The sequence below is a fragment of the Rhineura floridana genome, chromosome 3 (genome assembly GCF_030035675.1).
Source record: "Rhineura floridana isolate rRhiFlo1 chromosome 3, rRhiFlo1.hap2, whole genome shotgun sequence".
Lineage (NCBI taxonomy): Eukaryota > Metazoa > Chordata > Lepidosauria > Squamata > Rhineuridae > Rhineura > Rhineura floridana.
This window is the reverse complement of record NC_084482.1, coordinates 40,042,658-40,063,211: the sequence shown is the minus strand read 5'-3', so window position 1 is coordinate 40,063,211 and position 20,554 is coordinate 40,042,658. Positions and strand designations below refer to the sequence as shown.

At 46.2% G+C, this 20,554-nt stretch overlaps 1 protein-coding gene across 11 annotated transcripts in view; it reads right to left on the bottom strand.

The window, feature by feature from the left end:
* KMT2D (lysine methyltransferase 2D) overlaps positions 1-20,554 on the bottom strand; it is a 123,713-nt gene that overhangs the window by 70,203 nt on the left and 32,956 nt on the right. For 8 of the 11 annotated variants that reach the window (XM_061615438.1, XM_061615436.1, XM_061615445.1 and 5 more), the window contains 16 exons: positions 18,802-18,968; positions 17,422-17,553; positions 14,796-15,688; positions 14,484-14,597; positions 13,641-13,751; positions 12,665-12,769; positions 11,778-11,959; positions 10,305-10,469; positions 9,042-9,151; positions 7,639-7,686; positions 7,047-7,283; positions 6,069-6,215; positions 5,857-5,973; positions 4,479-4,615; positions 3,704-3,887; positions 1,922-2,002 (listed from right to left, as the gene is read on the bottom strand). In XM_061615438.1, coding sequence (XP_061471422.1) covers positions 1,922-2,002; positions 3,704-3,887; positions 4,479-4,615; positions 5,857-5,973; positions 6,069-6,215; positions 7,047-7,283; positions 7,639-7,686; positions 9,042-9,151; positions 10,305-10,469; positions 11,778-11,959; positions 12,665-12,769; positions 13,641-13,751; positions 14,484-14,597; positions 14,796-15,688; positions 17,422-17,553; positions 18,802-18,968 — 2,930 coding nt within the window. The remainder of the gene's footprint in view (positions 1-1,921; positions 2,003-3,703; positions 3,888-4,478; positions 4,616-5,856; positions 5,974-6,068; positions 6,216-7,046; positions 7,284-7,638; positions 7,687-9,041; positions 9,152-10,304; positions 10,470-11,777; positions 11,960-12,664; positions 12,770-13,640; positions 13,752-14,483; positions 14,598-14,795; positions 15,689-17,421; positions 17,554-18,801; positions 18,969-20,554) is intronic. The other 3 variants (XM_061615444.1, XM_061615446.1, XM_061615447.1) reach the window with 3 other exon arrangements.

Genomic DNA, 20,554 nt, shown 5'->3' with positions numbered 1-20,554 from the left:
AAGGCAAATGGTTGGAAATAGTTCATCCGCAGTAGGCTCTTTCGCATTCTGCTAGGAAAATCCTACTCCAACCGTCATCGTTTTTTCTTCTAGGAAGAGATCCTGCCTCTTAGCTGACAGAACAGAGAGCACCCCACTATTCTGGACCACTGAATGGCGACAAGGAGGAAGAAATGGTTTGGCCTTGACAGAGAGACTCACAGGGTGCCAGTCCCTGCTCTAGAGCTCATAGTTAAACATCACTGATTTAAATGGCAAAGCGGGAGCCACTGCCAAGGACTTAAATTTATTAACTGTTAAATCTAGGGAGCATCTTCTAGAATCTAGGCAAAGCTACTTCAGGAAGAGGGTTGTGCCTAGAACTCTACAAGGTCAAAGATGGCTGGGGGTGGGTGGGAGTGCAGAGTGTTAAGCACACCTTTCTCTCTCCACAACTGGGACAACCCCCCCACAACTCATCAGTGGGAACCTCTATTAGCTACCAGCTGAATGACCGTGTTCCCCTCTCCAAAATGGACGGAAGTGCTTTGCAAAATTACTCCTGCATCTTTCATAACTTTACTTGTACCCACTTGGACGTAAGTTCAAGCTTACCCCATAAGCCAAACTGCAAATTGCACAAAGTCCCATGCAACTCCCCTCCCTCGGCCCCCAGTTCTATTTTTGTCTTCCTAATGACTAGCAGTTGCAAGAGGCTATTGCTGAGAGCAAAGGGAGAACTGGGGTGGGGTTGCCTAATCCTAACTGAAGATCACCTCGCTGCTTTTCACCCTGCTGCCTTTCTCCTTCAGGGGCACCTGTATTTCCCTCCCTGGAGAGATTCTGGAGAGGGAAGAAAGCTGGAAGGAAAAGGGTTATTCAGTCACCACTGGATTCTGCTTCTGGTTGAAGCCTCCAGCTTTCCATTGTGTGTCTGTATTCTTTCCCCTGTATGTCGGTATTCAGGGGTGGTGATATTGGCGGAAGTTACAAGGTCAAGGGCCGCAGTTCAGCGGAGGAGCACCAGCCTTGCATGAAGAAGGTCCCAGGTTCAATCCCCACCATCTCCAGGTACAGCTGACCTTAATGAGCTAAATGGACAGCTGGTGTGACCCAGTAGAAGGCAGCTTCCTTGTCTCCTATGTTTCTAACTATCCTCACACCATACTTCTCTGGACAGTTTACCAACCCATTCAAAAGTACAACAAACCAAAACTGAAACAATAAAAACAATGATGAACAGCAAATATATATATATGAAAACCAGAGAAGACATAGTAGTTAAAGACAAATTAAAATAAGGTAAAACCAGAAGGAAAATAATTTGCTGCAAGAATCTAAAAGCACCAGATGACTTAAGACTAAGCACAAAGCAGCTGCATCATCTTTTATCCCTTATTTTGGAGAGGCATCTTCAGCCTCTTGCTGTCCTCCTGCAAACAGGAGTCCAACTTCTGCCTCCATGACCAGTGAACACCAATTATAGCGTTTCTGGCTAGGTTACCACCAGTTCCATCTGCCAGAGAGAGGCAACTGGATGAATGTGGGTTTTTTTAAAAAACAACACCAGCGCAGACCTGCCTCTCAGTGGCCTTTCTACAATAGGTAGTTTGGATTTATACAAGTAAATGACATGTATTTGAACATATCAAGTAAGCATGATCTCATTTGCATGCACCTGCAATATTTATTCACCTTATGTGTTCAAGGCCAACTAACCCAGAGCATAAGCAGGGTGCAGGGAGACAGACTCAGTCCATGCTGGACAACTTTTGAGGTTTTAGAAAACAAACAAAGATAACTGTCCAGATTAACACAGGGTAAACATGGTAGAAGAGTAAAGATCTGGGGGGATGTCTTTCAAGTCACTTGGCACAGACCTTCGTAAGGCAGAAGCCACCGCCAGCCTTCCATGCCTCTTTAAAGATGGTCTCACACTCACCGGTATTCTCAGTCTTGGCATCAGCAATTTTCACGTTGTTTTCTGGAATTGCTGCTTCCCTGCCATCAACGCATTCATCCCCTGGAAGAAGAAGGGAAAACTAGAAGAAGCTGATCCACTGGGAAAAGGCTCGGGCAAGCAGTGTCTGGGTACAGGCCCTAAGGCAACATCATCTGGTCCCTGGTGGCCATGCCAATTGCCATTGAGGTATGGTAAAATACAATCAAACTACTCAGGCTATTCCCATCAGGATATAGCAGAGGGCAGCTTCTACTGAAAGCCCAACAACTTTTGGCTCCTCCTTGATTTGAATTCTTTCAATTCCACCTAGTCATTACAAGAACTCTGTAATTATAACGGTGTCAGATCTCTTTTTTTCTTCCTTTTCCGTCACATCTTTTAGACTGCAAACCTGAAGGCAGAGACTGTCGATCACTGACATTTGTAAGCCACTCTGCGAGCCGGACAATAAATAATTAATTGTGGATAAGCTATCTACTTCAACCCCAAAAAGAATTTAATCCAGGGTAGGGAACAGGATCCAGCCAGCAAGCCAGATCCTAAACTGCTCCCCCACCCACCTGTGGGTCATTCTGATGGGGGCAGGACCACCTGTCAATCACCCGACATCCCCAGACCAAAAAAAACCACGCTTCCTTTGCACTGCCAGCTTGAATTAAAGCCAAGAATTCAAAGGAAGAATCGGGAGGGCACTCTGAATTCTTCATTTTTGTCATGGCTTGAAGTTTACCATTGCCTGATATCGTCTTGATGTCACACATTGGGGGGAAATGGGCGTGGTTTGCCAAGAACGGCTTGGCGGGCCAACCTTAAAGGCCTGGCAGGCGTAATTAGGTCCACAGACTAGGAGGTTCCCAACCCTTGCTCTTAATGCTAGACAGTGGTACTCATCCAGAGGTCTGGAGAACAGAGTGACCCATAGGAATACAGGAGTCAGCCATCCCTGCACTAGAATACAAAACACAGCCAGTTTTCTATGGGCACCAATGTCAGTCAGTGCCTAGGGGGAAGTGTTCCAATGCAGCACCATTGTTTTATTTTGCTATCAGTTGTTTTAAACTTGTCATTCCGCTATTTTATTGTGATTATTAGCCACCTCTGGGAATCAGGATGATTAAGAGGCAGGGCAAAATAATAATAATAATAATAATAATGAATAACTATGGAGATAATTTCCCACTCAAGTTCACATTCTCATCCACTTTGCCACTTCCATCTGTGTTCCTAAGCATATTTACTTGGACAAAGTTCCTTCAAAATCAAATGAGTTGCTTCCAGACTTCCAAGGAAACATGCAACCAAATGTCCTTGCCCAAAAGACCAAGTGGCACTTTTCCATCTATGCTGGCTCTCCCTCAGAGCTTGGAAAAGTTACTTTTTTTGAACTACATCTCCCATCAGCCCAATCCAGTGGCCATGCTGGCTGGGGCTGATGGGAGTTGTAGTTCAAAAAAAGTAACTTTTCCAAGCTCTGCTCTCCTTTTCTCTCCATGCCAGGCACTTGTGACCCTAACCCTGAGTAAAACCCCTATTTCCAATGTGCTCCTTGATCCAGGGACTTTTCTCCACCATCCACTTACTTCTTGTTGTTATGATGGGAGGTGGTGCATGTATGTGTGTGTGTGTCAACTGTAGGTGTTTTGTACGAATCTGTTCATGGTACAATGTATTTATGTTTCTGAATGCGTCTCAAGCCACTTGGAGACCTTTGGGTAATAATCAACAAGCTAGTCCAATAAATAATAATAATAATAATAATACCTTTGGGCTGAACCGAAGGCTCCTTCCCGTCTACAGGCCCCTTCTGGAGTGTGTTAGAATCCATCTTAGGCCTGGGAGCCCCCTGGCCGACAGGAGGGTGAGCAGTTCCATCCCCACCCACACCACCGGCAGCTAGCAGAGCCTTTCTGCTGAGGTCAAGGAGCGCCTTTCCAAAAAAGGCTTCCTGTCAAAAGAGTTTAAAGAAGGAACAAAAAGGCAAGAAGGAGATGGTATACCTATCAGAGTGAAAATCTGACAGTGCACTCATCAGTTAAAAAAATTCCAACCCCTCTGGCCCAAAATGAACCACCACACACCCAACTCAGGTGACCTACACTTATACAATATTTAATTGGGGATATCAACTTCACTTTAAACTTCCAGCAACTCTGCTTTTCTCCCAACCTTCAGACCTGGAATCAAATCCCCATTCAGTCATGAAGCTCACTGGGTGACCTTGAGCCAGTCACCTTCTCTCAGCCTAACCTACCTCACTGGGTTGTTGTGAGGATAAAATGGAGAAGGGGCAGAACCTTATAAGCCACACCCTTGGGCTCCTTGGGGTAAAGGTGGGATATAAATGTAATAATAAAACAAGTAAATACATCACTCTCTCACACACACCCCTACAACTCCCATTTCCCCTCCATCCCAGTTTGGACAGTAGATCTATTGAAAGAAATGGAGTAAGAGAATTGCACCCACCCACATTTAGATAAAAGTGTTTCTCCTCCAGTTCCCTAAGACACCCAGTAAATCTGCATATTGCCCATACCTGAAGGTAGGCAGGGAACATATCCTCTAGTTTGCTCTTCTTCCGGCCCCGGCGCTTCTTCTTCTCATCACCCTCAGTCGCTCCCTGCTCAGCAATGACCTCTGCAGGGATTTCAGCAGGCTGGTTGGGTTGAGCCCCTGGTGCAGAGAGAAGATTGGGCAGATATTAGTGCGCTTCGGTTTAATGAGCAAGGCTGTGAAGTAGTGAATGCACCGGTGGTATTGGCCGTCTCTTCATCTCACACTATCTTTTAAGTCAGGGATGGGGAACGTGTGGCCCTCCAGATGTTGTTGAACTATAACTCCCATCATCCCTGATCACTGGCCATGATGGATGGGGCTGATGGGAGCTGGAGTCCAGGAAAATCTGGAGGGCCGCACATTCCCCACCCCTGCTTTAGGTCAGAAACTAGGAAAAGGAGGAGAAGTAGGCAGGACATGAATGAGGGCGGAGCTTTAGAGAAGGACAGGAAGTTGCATCAATGTCTACAAACTTCCTCGTACTTGAGGCTGCCAAAACGTCAGGTACAAGGAGGATACTACAAGGAGAGTAGGAGACCAAACTACTAAAAAGTAGTCTTTGCAATTGTTTATTTTTTCCCCTAGCCCTTTTGCCAATCCCAGCTCTTGCTAAAAACACTCCAGATTTGAAACCTGGGTCCAAGTCAGAACTGTATACAGTCATTAAATAAATAAATGTAAAATGTACTTCATTTGAATTACAAGATTTTGGATGCAGGATACTCTGCCTGTGAACAGAGGAAATATATGAAAATGCAAGGGTTTCCCCCTCTTTCTTTTTTTTAAAGAAGTATCTTACTCCTAAAATACTACAGCAAGGAAATAACACACCTTACTAATCCAAATAGAGAGCCAATGTAGTGTAGTGTTTAAGGTGTTGAACTACGACCTGGGAGACCAGGGTTCAAATCCCCACACAACCGTGAAGCTCACTGAGTGACCTTGGGCCAGTCACTGCCTCTCAGCCTCAGAGGAAGGCAATGGTAAACCCCCTCTGAGTACTGCTCACCATGAAAACCCTATTCATAGGGTCGCCATTAAGTCAGAATCGACTTGAAGGCAGGCCATTTCCGTTTCCATTTTTACTAATCCAAATAATGAGTATGAGGGAATCAAAGATACGCCCAGGCTTTTAAAAAATTTTAAATTTAATTTTAAACCTAATATGGATTTTAATTTATAAACTCAATGGCAATTCTATTTCGGATTTTTATCATGTTATATTTTTCACACTTGCTCATATTTTAATTGTGATTTTATTTGTTGTACACCGCCTTGAGAGCTTTCTGCTATAGGGCGGTCTAGAAATGTAAATAAATAAATAAATAAATAAAATAAGATACAAGCATAGCACTCACCCTCCTCTGCGTGCCCCTCAGAGCCTGTCACCTCGCGATAGACTTCTGCCAACGCTGTTGAACCCTTTTTCAAGCGTGTGTGTGATTTCCGCTGTCGCACCATGAACCCTCCAATACCTGTCCCAGGGACAGAGAAGAGACCAGTCAGTGAGAGAGACCAAAGAGGGAACCGCTACTCTTTCCAAGGCCTGGCCCAGGCATGCAATGCTCACCTGGGCGATATGGCTTCCGCTTCCGCTTCTTGACCTCCTCAGAGTCTTCCAGCAGACCCTTTCCCAAATCTCCATCGGCTGCAGCTTCCCTCTCTGGGGTAGCAGGAGCTTCCAACTTGACTTCACATTCCATGTGCTCAACACTAACTGCAGGTGGATAAGAAATAAGAACATACGTTCATGTGCTGATCCAACCCCCTTTAAAAAAAGCCACTCGTTTTCCCTATGACACAATTTCAGATGAGCACCAAAGCCCCCTACCTGTTCCACCATGCATGCCCCCATGCACCCTATATATACAGGCACCTAACTGAACGCTTGCATACACACAATTGCCAGCTCCAGGAAAAGATAGTGGAAGATTACTGGTTAGTCTCCCTCCTCCCATGCTTTCATCCCGTAATAGTTCTCAGACCAACAGAACTAATACTCCTGAACTGTTGACTTCTTCCAATATGGGACCTCAGAGAACTTCATCTATACCCGCCTCCAGATCTGCTACCATCACACAATAGTGACCACCACCTAGACTTCAGATTCTGTGTAATGCATGCCCCACTTAACTCAACCACTTTCCCATACTAGTCAATCATCTAGAAGACGACACGAATCTCAGCTCCCAGACTAACTCTGATCATGGACAAACTAGAATTATACTCTCCAAGAGACTAATACAAAAAAAATCAGCAGTCCTTGATCTAGACTTTTGATCAAGTTTGCAAGAGGAAGAACTGTGGCTCAGTAGTAAGACCCAGATTCAATCCACCAAAGATCACCAGTTAGAAAACCACCAATGCTCAATGAAAGAGGAAATACCTCTGGGCCAAAGACCCTAGAGAACTGCATTATAACTCCCATTACCAGTTGGGGATGACAGTACTGGGTTAAACAGATGGCAATATAAATCAGTATTGGGCTATAGCTATAATGGAGCTACTTTTATCACTCTCCAAGAAGCTGGTAGGGATGGACACAAACCTTCAGCTTTCAGGATCTCATCTGCCTCCACATCACCATCCTTTTTTTCATCTGGACACAAAGGGTCAACCACGTCCAGCCCACCTTCACCATTGACCACACCCGGCCGTGGCGTTGTCGGGGTTGTTGGCGTCTTGCGTGGTCGGCGCTTGTGTAGTGGTGACAAGGACAAGTTACGCAGCACTGCCATGCCAGTCTCCGTAAGCCACACACCTTCAAAGCGGAAATACTGGGGCTCTGTGGGGACAGGGTGGGTCAAACTAGCATGGTGCTACTATACAACTTTGTAGAGAACCAGCCTGGGCGTTTATATCCCCCTGCTTTAACCAGCTAAATCTCCCATCATCTTCCACAGTTGACAGCAGTAATTCAGAAGGCCTTGGGGCTACCACTGATTCCAGACTCAGAAATGAAATCAAAGAAATAAGAGGACTTGCCCCGTTCTTTAAGAACCAGAGCCCTAGCTGGAACAAGCCAAAGAGTCAGAGATGGTCCTCAGCAGCAGAGGCAGGTGAGCACTGCAATACTCCATATGGCACACTGGGAATCTTGCGATTTTCAGTATATTGGATTGAATGTAGAAGAAACTTACCTGGCTCCTTGATCTTCACCGGGATAATTTCTGGAGGGGGGACTGCAACTTTTTTGTTAAAAAGGGAAAGAAAGACCCAAATAAGGGAACATTATGAACTATTCACTACTATTTTTGTACTTCCCACAATATTTAGGACATTCCGATTTAGATTTTTGAAAACATGCATCATTTATCCCTGCTCAACCTTCCCACTGTCTGCTCCTTTAACGGTATTCCGGACCAACCTTACACACAGCCATTTCCACACCCAACCCCAGCAACCTCAATGGTATCCTATCATACCATTATATCTTCCAACCTCTCCACATCCTCTACGCACCTCCAATTATCTTGCTGTAGCCCTCATGCAGCAGCAACTTGTCCCCTTTGTCTGTTCCCCATTTGAAAGGAAGCAGCAGCAGCTACTGGAAGCTGACAATGAGGATTTCCTGCACTCCAGCATTTGGAGGGCAAGCTTACTTGCTTTTTAAGGCTATCCTGTTCTACATTCAATTGTTGAATTTCTCCACTGGTGTCTATGGGCAGCTCTCTTTTCCATGCTTGGGGAAACTGAAAAGTGAACTAGGAAGTGACCTATCCAGACAATGAGATAGTTCTTTCTACCCTCAAATAAATATTCCATTCTATTCCCTCCACCTGCCCAGTTGTCCCCCCCCCACTCAACATTCCAGGCCATTTAGTTATTATGGGGCTGTTTGTGGCATTTTTTTATACCCTCGGCATTTTTCCTCTTAAGGATTTTTCATCATCTACAACCCTCACAGTTACCCCGAGTCTTCTGATATATCTCTTATGTGTGGGTGGTTTTGTTTGGGGTACATAAGCATAGGAAGACTCAACTGGTATTAGTATATATGGTAACCTAGAAGGGAAAGAAACCTGATCTGCCTTCCAAATTCCGAAGAGCATGAAATCCTTCCCAGGGCTAGCTCCAGATTTGAGGGGCATTTAGCTAAGTGTCCTTTTGTGGGCTCCCTCCTATGTCAGTGAGCCCTTCAGTGGACTTATCTGGAGGCAGCAGGGGTGGGCAGCAGTAAGAGCTGCATTCTAATGAGCTCTCGGTTGGCTGCATCCGGGAGTGGCAGCCTCCCACAATGCTTCAGGACAGTGCTTCATCTGGGGCATTATGGGAAATTTAAAATGGCAACTGCTCCTAAATCCAGTCTCCCGGCACTCAAACCACAAAAAAGGCACACACATTTTTTAAAAGGGGAGGGGGAAATATCCATGGTAGGTGGTCAGCAGATCTTGTTAGTGCACTGGGGCCCTGGCAGCTTCACAAGGAATTCCCCAGTGCTGATGCTGATCCTTCCCTTCTGTTGTTCAGTAGTTGCTGCTTCCCTTCTCAAATGCAGCATCAAGAGGCTGGTTAGAGGTTCTCGCCCCCTGCCACTACTCACCAACAGGCTTGACCACATAGGGCTGACAGGAGGTACAGTCAAATCCCTCGTCTGCTGCCTGCTCTACTTCTTCCTCCGTGAAAAGGTTGTCGCATACAGCATGCATCCACCTGAGGAGCACAAAAAAGGTTTTCACTTGCTGGTGTGTGCGTGCGCGTGAGCAAGTCTGCAGTGCCTGTGTTTCCTTTTCCATGGTCCCTGCTACTATGCCACCAGAGGAAAGAGTGTGACTGCACTCATCTTTTGGGGGATGGAGAAAGCAAGAAAGAAAGAAAAAAGGGAAATGAGAAAAAAAATACAAACAAGTGAGCCATTCGCATTTTTATAAGGAAAAAGGTGGGAGCCAAGAACCATGTACAGCAAGTTCAGAAAGCCTATGTTACTCTCAACATCATTATCCCCAATCTGACACAGCCTCAGATTAACAAGATCTTAACATCCTTTAGTTCTGCCCCAGTTCTCAATGAAAGACAGCAACAGGAGTACAAAGCCCTCTAAGAATACAACTCCTGTTGCCTAAACATTGGCCTTGTGGAACAACCTTTTCTACCTCCTTTCGCAGGATGACTTCCTCTAGTAGAGGACAACTCTACTGGATGGATTCAGTGAACTAGGAGCAACAGTGGGGGTGTTCACACATTACATTCAACCAGTGTACAATCTGTGTACACGATAGCTGAGCAGTATAAATCGGGAAGCATAGATTCTTTCACACAAACAGTTGTAGATGTGTAGAGACAACTTGGACTTCTGTTCAGTGTAACAAGAGAACAACCTTACAGCAAATACTTATCATGTGGCAAACCCAGCATCTGCAGCCTTCAACCAAGAAGCCTAGCGATACCCATGCCTTTATTTCCCCCAGTGTGGCCATGACAGCCAGAAATGGGGATAACCCTGGCCAGAGGCTACAGGTCATTACCCCTATTATGCACTCTCTAACCCCCTGCCCCCGAAGCATTAAGTTTTTATGTGGTCATTTCATCTCTCTCATTTGTATGGCTCCAACCTGGCCCCACCCATCCTCAATGACACTAACCAGAGTAAAACAAAAAAAGTTGAAAGAGTTTGCAAAGAAGTATAGGAAAGACACAGTATAGAATTCTCCAACCTATTAAGACTTTACCCTCCCCGAGCTGGAAATGTACAGGAAGCACGACAGCCACTTTCAGGCAGTATCAAACACAACCTGCATTTGTTGACATGAAGATTACAACGGCAACAACTGCAATACTGGGAGGGCTAAGGAGAACTGGTGCTCACCGCTCACAGTGCTGGCACTGGATTAAGAGGTCATCCTCAACATATTTCACGTGGCAGATGGGGCAGGTGACGAGACTGGCGCAGGGAGCACAGTGGGTGTAATTGTTCTGCCATTCACAGTGGAAGCCAGGTGAAACCGCACCGCACTGCACACAGCACACGCACCTGTCAAAGAGAGACGGGGAGTGGGAAATCAACACTAGCTCTGTGATCCAATTTATTCCCACCACCACCACCTTAAACAGTGTAGTTGCCCTGAACTGGGAACGGCAGCGCAGGATTCCTCTTCTTTTCATTCAGGTCTCTGTGTAGGTATGCATAGCTATCTATAATTGCAATCATCCACGTCTACTTACCACAAGAGCACAATCTGCCTGCTTTTATTTAATTTATAAAAACCATTTTTACACTACCTTTTCATCCTAACAAGGACCCTCAAGGCAGTTTACAAAAAAAGGAAATGCTATAAAACCAGTTTAAACAACATTAAAAGAGGATTAAAAAGACCAAGAAGAGCAGACAGTTTCAATCTCACATTAAAAATCATTTAAAACAAACCAGAATAAAAATGTTTGTGCTGCCCACCAAAAATTCATCAGGAATGGGGCCAGTCTAACTTCCCTAAGGAGTGATTTCCATAACCTGGGCATACCCACAGAAAAGGCCATGCCCCTTATTCCCACCAACTGAACCTGTTCTAGTGGTGAGAAATACAACAGGGTCTTGGGAAGATTATCTCAATCTATGGACAGGTTAGTATGAGAGGAGGCCATCCTTCCGCTATCTTGGCACATTAACTGAAATCCAGTGCAATTGATACAAGACCAGTGTAATATTGTCTAAAAACGTACACCTAAAAGCAATCTGGCTGCTGTATTTTGTGCCAGTTGCAGTTTCCGAACACTCTTCAAGGGTAGCTGCACACAGAGCGTGTTGCAGTTTTCTAGCCGATGGTTCTATTAAATAAATAATACACAAAGGTTATCGTTTACTTTTCCAACCGTATTTATTTATGGGGGTATCTAACGTAAGTCATACTCAGAGTATATCCACTGAAATCAATATGTCTACTCTGACCAACACTGAATATCACACCTTCTCTGTAACATCTTACATTATAAAGTCTTTCAAAGAATCTGGAACACACATTGTTGAACTTGTTTAGCATAATTCACGCTCCTACATATAAATTCCTTTAGTCATTTTATTATTAAGATTTGTTAGGTACATCTCCAGGTTCACAACCAAAAGCAACGGTTAGCCTCTTCATTTCTGCATTTGTTAACTGCAGCAAAAACAACATGGCCAAAATACCAGAAATCAAATTCATTCCCAACAGGTGGACCACTGAGAGGTAAAAAGTAGGGAAGAGTTAGGCTGCTCTTGGTACAGAGTTCCGATTTTGTTTGCAGCACAAATTTAACACAGAGTCCTGCCCTTTAAAAGCCATGTATGGAAGACCTCATCTCTCACCATTTACATTTCCAGCCACCCTTGGGCACCGTGTTGAGAGGCGGGTCCAGGCAATACGTGTGGTAGCTGATGTCACAGTCATCGCACAGCAGCAGGCGGGAGGGGTCGGATGCTTTGCCACATACCTCGCACACAATGCATTCCACACAGCGCCAGCCCTTTAGCAGCATCACCTTGGTAATCTTTTAAAGAAGGAAGAAGGAATAAATGCAAACAAAAAGGGAACCCAACATCTCATGGCAGATGGACTGGATGCTTATAGAGATGGTAGAGAGCCATGTCTGCATCTAACCCAGGTTTCTTGATCCCATATAACAGGGGTGGGAAACCTTCAGCCCTCCAGATATTATTGAACTACAACTCCCCTCATCCTGAACCACTGGCCATGCTTTCTGGGGCAGATAGGAATTGTAGTTCAGCAACATCTGGAGGGTCAGTGGTTCCCCTCATTCTGGTGTAAATTAAGCTCTCAATGACTTGTGTTATTTCTTGGTCATCAGTGAGGAATGAAACCTTGTGGGGTTTTATAGTTTAGATCCTATCTATAGTTTAGAGCCTAAGCAGGACTTTCACAGGTCAGAAGGTACAGTACTACTGCTTCCTATTTTCTTCCCAGACCCATTCCTATGAAACTCTTGTCCCTTTCCACTCATGTTCTGCAAGTCCCCCACAACCACTTAAAAGAAAAAAGGAAAACCACCCTCTCAGCTGCATTTTCCAAATTCTGCTAAAATCTAAGTGTGGCATTTTGAGATTATCAGGTAAGACAAGGCATATTTACCTCAAGATGACATAAACTTGGGACGATTTATTGCAGAATCTGGGCCTTTTAAGTGCAGAATTCTATTTTTAGAAGAAACCGGGAGGGGGCACAGAGCAGACCTTACCTTGCTGTTGACACAGTATGGATGGTAACACTGGGAGCACTGGGAACATGCCAGGAGGTGGCCCTCTGCTCCACGGCCAAAGCTACCACAAACAACACACATGTCCTGTCAAGGAGGAGAGGCGGATCAGTTTTTTGTTTTTGATATTGATACATTCTGCCCAGTCTGCAGATGCTAGATATCGTGCAATTGCAACCACCCAAAAATAACAAAGTCTAAGGTTGCTCACCATTATAAGTTATTTTATAAATACTCTGGCTTTCTTCTTTAATTGACTGAATAATTTTGATCCGTGTGCGAGCCCTCAACTGGGGCTCCCAAACAGGACAATTGGGTCTGAAAGATGTGTTTGTTCGCAGCAACAACCAAAGGCTTCCATCAGTCATAAGAACAGAGAGGCCAGCTTTCCACCAAAAGAAGCCATGACAATATGGAATACACCCTATTATAGTAACACACCTGAGCCAAAATGGCTTCAACAATAAGCATCGGTACTAGAAGAAATCTGGGTTTTAAAGATGTACCAGTGCTGAGCTCAACTGGGGACTATCAGCTGCAGCAGGGCCAGGAAACACATGTGGCCTTTCAGACGTTGTCAGACTCCAAGTCCCATCAGCTCCAGCCAGCATGGCTATGAGGCAGGGACGATGGAATCTGTGTTACAGCAACATCTGGAGGGCACCAGGTTCCCCCTCCTTGAACTACAGTTGCCTACAGTGCATCTTATTAGGACGAGCCAGAGATTCACATAGAAAGGCAAAGTGTTATCTTCTTAGTGCAGTGCTACATCTCAACAGAGGTGTAAGGCAGCAGACCAGCTACAAATCTCAAGTCTAAGCTCCTCATCAGTCTCAATCAGTCGTTCAGGGACAAACTCTTTGCTTACATCGATTTAAATTGGTGCAATCAAAAAATCAACTGAAGATGGAAAGCCCTAGTGCACATGTGCGCTTGTAACTCCATATTCCATACCCACCTGCATGAGCACAAACTTGTCCGTGTTGGAGAAGAGCACCACTGTGTTTTGCATCGTGTCATCGTCATCATCATCATCATCCTTGCTCAGGGAACTGTCAATATCAGCAAGCTTGGAAGGGGAAGGGGGGGGAGAGAGAGAGAAATCAAAAGGAACAAGGTTAAATCGCTGTCCCTAGGTGGGTCTGAACACCTAGAGAGAAAAAACCGCATGCTCTACCACATCCTCAGCCTGCCAGTCATGCCCTTGAGTCATGCCCCCCACTTTGAGGGAGAAGGCCTACATTCTCTTTCCCAGGTTCTATATATTCCCCCCAACCCTCCCACCATGCCCCCCACTCCCAAAAAATCACTGGCTAATTCTTCGTAGGTCGACCATGCTCCAAAAGGGACAGAATTCCTACCCTTTTAAGAGCACAGAGGAAGGCAGAGATTCCACAGGTGCAGCTTCTCAGGGTTGTAGTAAGAGGGAAAACTACATCTGCTGAACAATGCCCTGCTTTGAAGCACTTAAAGGGAGAGAAGCCCCATCACAGATAGAATATGGCAAGCCTACATGAGAGAGGACACTAAGAAAATCCATTAAAATGAAATGGTAGGGGAAGAGAACTGACCCACTGGCTCCATGCACAATCAACAAGATTGTGGGAACAGTCAAGTTGCACTAACTGGGAACTGGAATAGGGCAGGAAAAAGCTCTCATCTTGAGGCCTAGGCCACACACCTACCCAAACTGGGTGGGCCTAGCCTAGCAGTTGCCTGAAGCTCTTGCCCTGGGGGTACCACTCGGACCCACTCCCTTCCATCCCCCAAACATTCTCCTGCCTGCTAAAGCTGCCCCTACCGCCAGTGTCTCGATGGAAGAAGTGGTGGATTTCAACCGTGATCGGCCCCGCCCTCGGCCAGTGTGAGACCCTCCCCGAGGCCGTCTCCTCCCAGGAAAACTGCTGCTGCGACCCTAAGACCAGAAGGAAAAGGAGGAAGAGAGGATAAAAAAAATTACAGAGAGAGAAATATATTAGGGAACATTCACACTCTCCATCTTTGCTGTCCTTCCTCCAGTACTCCTGCCACTCACAGGGCAGGGGCTATTTTGGGGAAGGAAGGCAATGGCAAAAGCATCATCAGGATCAGCTGGCAGCAGGCAGCAGGTTACCTGTTTGACGCGGGAACGGGCTGGGGAGTTGCGCCGCCGCCCCTTCTCACACTCGCCTTTTACATCAAAAAGCAAGGAATCGTCCATCTCGCCTGACGGCAAGGAGGCGCCATCTTCCCTTTGCAGGCTGACATCTGTGGAGGTCAGGCCAGCTATCTCCAGGGAAAGCGAGCCCCCGCCTTCATGGTACGGGGAGGCAAACTGGAGCTCTGAGCCCGGGAAGCTGCTGGCGCTAGCATCGCCTTGGCTCAAGTTCGAGATCTCATTCACGATGTCCGACTTCACTAAGTGGTGGGGCCTCAAGGGGGCTGGCGCTGGTCCGGCTTCCTCCTCCCCACTTGCCCCTCCTTCCGGTGGATTGGCAGTCCCATACGCCTCCAGTGGGGTGGATGTGGTGCCTAGCAATTCTGCCTCTACAGGTGAAGGAGAGCGCTTGGATTCACAGGCAAAGCTGAGCGTCTCGGTGGGCTCCGGCTCCACCGTGGCAGGCCCTTCATCCACAGCCTCTGCCTCACTCAGCTGCGGAGAGAATCTCTCCTCGAGCTCCATCTTGGGTGCTGCCGCCTCCTCTTCCTCTTCTTCCTCCAGCTCCTCTTCCTCCTCCTCTTGCCTGGGCTGGACTCTGTTGCTGACATGGCTGTCTGGTGCCGGACCCTCAACCCCGGTGTCCATGGGCTCCTCATTGGCCTCTCTTTCCTCTGCAGCTTCAGGGGAACTAGCTTTGAGCAAGCCAGGCTGAGGGCTCGCTGGAGAGGAGGACTCCGCTTCTTGGGTGGCAGGTGCCAACTCAGAATGGCTCTCTGTGGGCTGTGACTCTATGGGCAGCAACTCAAAGGTGGGATGCTTTTTGGCACTGAGTGAGGACTCCTCAGGGTGGGCAGGAGACACTGGATCTGGAGGGTTGAGGAGAGACAAGACGACAATGGAGATGAGCAAGCATTTGACAGGAAGGAGCTGTTCCCCACACATAGGAAGCAGGTGGAAGGAGAATGGTGCTCCTCTGACCACAGACCAACGTGGGTCAGAATTATGCACCAGTCCTAACACATGCACCTCAAAACCATCTGGCTGGATTGTGGAGGCTCCAGGCACAGAGATATCCCCACTACTGTCATCTGACAACACCCACAAAATTGAGGCTTCAGAATAGAAAGGACACATTCTCCACCCGCAGGACATGCATCCATGAACTGATACAAAACTATGTTTACTCCACGCACAGGCGACAGGAAACCCTTGCATGTTCCAACACCGCCACCCAGGGACCCTAACTTCCAGAAGTCCCTTACAAGGTGCACAACCCTTGAAATGTTCAGCGAGTTCTTGCCAGCACAGGTGTTGTCAGGAAAGAAATGTTAATCGCTGCACCTGTCCACACACAACCCCGGCACAAGTAAGTGCTTGACCACACACAGCCTGCACAAAGAGCCAGTCCCATTGATACTGTCACTCATTCCTCAAATCCAGGAAGATTCAGCAGTCCTACAATTGGTTCTAGGTGAGGCTCTTCGTACCATCAGTTTAAAATTGGGAGAATGAAAACCCTCCACATGGGTAACTGCATAGTATAAGGTCATTACTGGCCAGTTCATAATCAGATGTTCTTGTACTTAATTATTATAAATTAAACGGTGTTCTCTCTCCCCCCTCTGTTGCATTACAACCCAATTGTTGCCAAGAAATTCAAACTTTGTCAAAAATCTGAACTGAAAGATGCAAAACCTCCATGGACAGGAGCAGCATATATCTGAATACCCAGATGCTAGAGGCAAAGGAGACACCTTTGTGCCTTGTCAACCTTCCCCAACCTGGTTCCCATTGGGCCATGAATATAAGAACATAAGAAGAGTATAAGAACATAACATAAGAACACAAGAAGAGAATCCTGTTAGATCAGGCCAGTGGCCCATCTAGTCCAGCATCCTGTCCTCACAGTGGCCAACCTGATCCCCATGGGAAGCTTGCAAGCAGGACCTAAGCACAAGAACACTCTCCCCTCCTGTGGTTTCCAGCAACTGGTATTTGGAAACATACTGCTTCCGACTGTGGAGGCAGCACATAGCCATCATGGCTAGTAGTCACTGATACCCTTATCCTCTATAAATTTGTCTAATCCTCTTTTAAAGCCATCCAAGTTGGTGGCCATCACTGCCTCTTCTGGGAACGAATTCCATAGTTTAACCATGCGCTGTGTGAAGAAGTACTTCCTTTTGTCTGTCCTGAATCTTTCAACATTCAGCTTCATTGGATGTCCAAGAATTCTAGTGTTATGAGAAAGAGAGAAAAACTTTTCTCTATCCACTTTCTCCATGCCATCTATACTTTTATACTGGTGGGGAAGGGGGTTGGGAGTCAAAGAACTTCTGAAGGGCACCAGGTGGGGGGGGGGGAGGCTGATCTAGGGGCATCTGAATACCCACTGTTGGGAAAAGAATGCTGGACTAGATGGATTTTGCTCTAATCCAGCCGGCAAGTCTTAAGTTCCAAGAACTGTGCCAAGTAAATATATACAAAATTATAAATTTGCACAATTTGTTCTGAATGTGCAATTTGAGTTTGGTTGGGGTGCGTACACACATTGCATGCTGTGACTTAGTGCTATCACAGATATGGCCCTTTATCTCACCTGGTGGTACCGGGGGAGGGGGTGGTGGGGAGGGGGCCTTTTCAGGCTCTAATGGTGTCTCCACTTCCATTTGCTCCTGCCCTGCAGGACCTTCCAGATTAACACTGGACAACTCCAACGCTTTGTCTGCTTCTGGAAAAGGAAGTTAACAGCTTGTTTAGCAGTACCTGCCAACAGCTCAAATCCACTCCATCCCCCCAAATGACACCCAGTGGAGATCCCACCAGCTTCCCAGCAAAGTCAAAGCTGAAGCTCCATCCCTCTTACATCCCACCCTATTGGCAGGGGTAAACTGAAGATGGAGAGGAGAAATGTGGTGTGGTGGCAAAGTTCCCAAATGGATCATTTCCCTTTGGCTCCTGTCTATTCACTCCTAGCCCTTCTCATATATGGATAGGCTTTAACAGCAAAAACCAACCACAGTCGGAGCTGTAATAAAGCCCATTTTACACTTTTCATACGTTATTCACTTCTGTGGTATTCAAGTTTGAAACAATATGTCTAGTGACAATTTCCAGAGGAGTAGACATGTTAGTCTATGGCAGCAAAAAAAGAAGAGAGTCTTGTGGCACCGAAAATACTAACAAATTTTATTATGGCATACACATTCATGAACCAGAGCCCAGTTCATCAGAAGCATGGAGTGAGATCCTTAGTTGTCAGGTAGTCCCTTTCACTCACTCACTCACTCACTCACACAGTGTATCAAAACACATATGAACAAACCAGCAAGGATCATACATTTGATGAAATGCAAATGACACAATACATTTGTTAATGTTGATGATGCGGTGGGTGGGTAGAAGTTAAGTCTAGATCTAGTGGTAGATCTCTGGCTGATTCCCAGGAGATCAGCAAGGATTTACAACACCCAATTGTTTTAGCAACAGCAGCAACAAAATGACTTACCCTCCTCCCCAATTAAGTTATACTGCTTCCTAAAATAAAGCAAGCTTGGGGGTAACTAGGACCAGGTCTGTGGGCAGAAGGACTGTTAGTGCAGTTCTATTCTGATGCTCAAAACAAGCTCCTGGGCTCCTGATTCCACACTTTCCACCAGGCTCCAGTTGTTGGATCTTGGGGTTCGAGTAAAAACAACGTGGATCCCCCAAGCCTGAAGTCTTCTCACCTCTGTTTCAAGGTGCCACAACACTCTCTATTGCTTTAGGATGCCTGGCGACTGCAGCAAAATGCAACTGGCATTCATGATAAGAACGTAGACAAGTAAAGATTCCCCACAAGCTGAGCCAAAATTCTGAAAGGTGTACACAGATGGTTCTCTACCTTTTAGGAGAGCATCTGCCACAGCTCATTTGGCCAAAAAAACCCCCATCTCCTAACAAAAACTCCCAAGTAGGGAGAGGTGCACGGTCAACTCACCTGGCAGTTTCTCATCACACCCCAATGGCACCTGCTCTTGGTGTGAAATGGCTGAGCTGCCACTGCTTTCTGGTTGCCCCTTGTTGACCACACAAACTTCCTCCAGTGGTCTGAGGGATGCTGGCTTTTCTGTTGTGTGGATGCTGCTGCCTGCTGGGGGAACGTGCCTGAGATGTTGGAAAGAGAAGCCCATTTGAGACCAGAAGTTGCCATCAGAATTTAAATAGCATTTTTGAGTGTTCAGAGTATTTTACAATACCTTTTCAATAACCCTTACAATAACCCTGTGAGGTATACAATTGCAAAAATTGTATACTTGAAGGAAAGGGGTGAGGGAGGCAGAGAGCAAGTAGCTTCCCCTAAGACCACCTGGTGAATTCTGTGGCAGAGGCAATGTGAGAACCAGAGGTCTCTTGTTTACTGGCCAATCTCACTACAATACGCTAACTACTAAACAATGGTACTTGGAGCAATTCTTGGCAGCCTGGTGCCATCCAAGAAAGATGTTTAACATTAGCGTGGTGGTAATCTCAACTTTTTTTGATTCAATAAAAATCCAGCATCTCACTGAATGGAAAGATTCAACCTACTAAATGCACTTAGGACAGGGATCAAAACTGAAACTTATTATAAATGTAATAGAAATCCAGTAAAATACATTTCTCCCATCCATCTGTGGAAACAGAACCTGTAATGTAGGGCAGGGTTACCCAATGTGGTGCCCTGCAGATATGGTTGGACTCCAGCCCCCATCAGCCCAGCGAGTATGACCAATGGTGAGAACTCAGGGGTACCGACTCCCAACACCCCCTGGAGAACACCACATCAGCTGTCCCTGATATAGAGGCATCACACTTTATAATACATCATTGGAAGTGCTACAGTTAAGGAAACCAATCCAAACTAACAATGAATTGTGAAAGTATCACACATGACTTGTTCAAAAAAAAGTCATCAGGAGAGAACACCAACCCAAGACAAGGGGAGTCTCGATGCACTGCACTGTCTGTACATCACAGTAAGTGACATGTTCCTCTCCTACTCAGGCAAGAGAAGGAGGTCCACTGACATGATCTTTCAAATACAAGTGACCCAATCCAATCAACTGGGGCAAGACTAGACTGTATCTCTTCCAATTACACAACTTTGTTGCAATACCCTCCACCTGAAAGAAGCTTCAGCCAAGGGAAAGGTGTTGCCCGATTGGTGGTGACTTGACAAAATGTCCATCAATGGAGCACTTCCAGAAAACAACTCTGCAGCAGTTGCTCCTTCAACACTACAGGATAGAAGTTCAGAATGAATGGAAACCTCAGGAAACGGCCGGTCTGCCACAATAATCCAGCCCCTGATCCACTCTCTTAATGCAGGCTTAGGAATTATTTGCCTAGATTGCAAAAATTAAGCAAAACAAATGAGGAATCCAAGCGGCCAGTGCTCAGTCCTGTGAAGATATACCTTAGGCTTCCAGCAGTGACTAAGCACTTCTGAGTGCTGCAGAGAATGAAAGGATGCTTCCTAAGGAGTGGTGGCAAGGTACAAGAGCATGTAGGAGGAGCAGAAGAGACACTCAAGGACAGTAAAATTGCCCAGGAACAACAGTAAACCACAGCAGGCCACAGGAGGAACGGGCAGGACTGAGAAAGGCAGAGCCTAGAAAGAAGCCCTGCAGGCTGGGTAGAGTGTCCATGTGGGCCGCATTATCTATGGGCTTCTCCTTGGGCGCTGATGGGCTTGAGGGGATACCATGCAA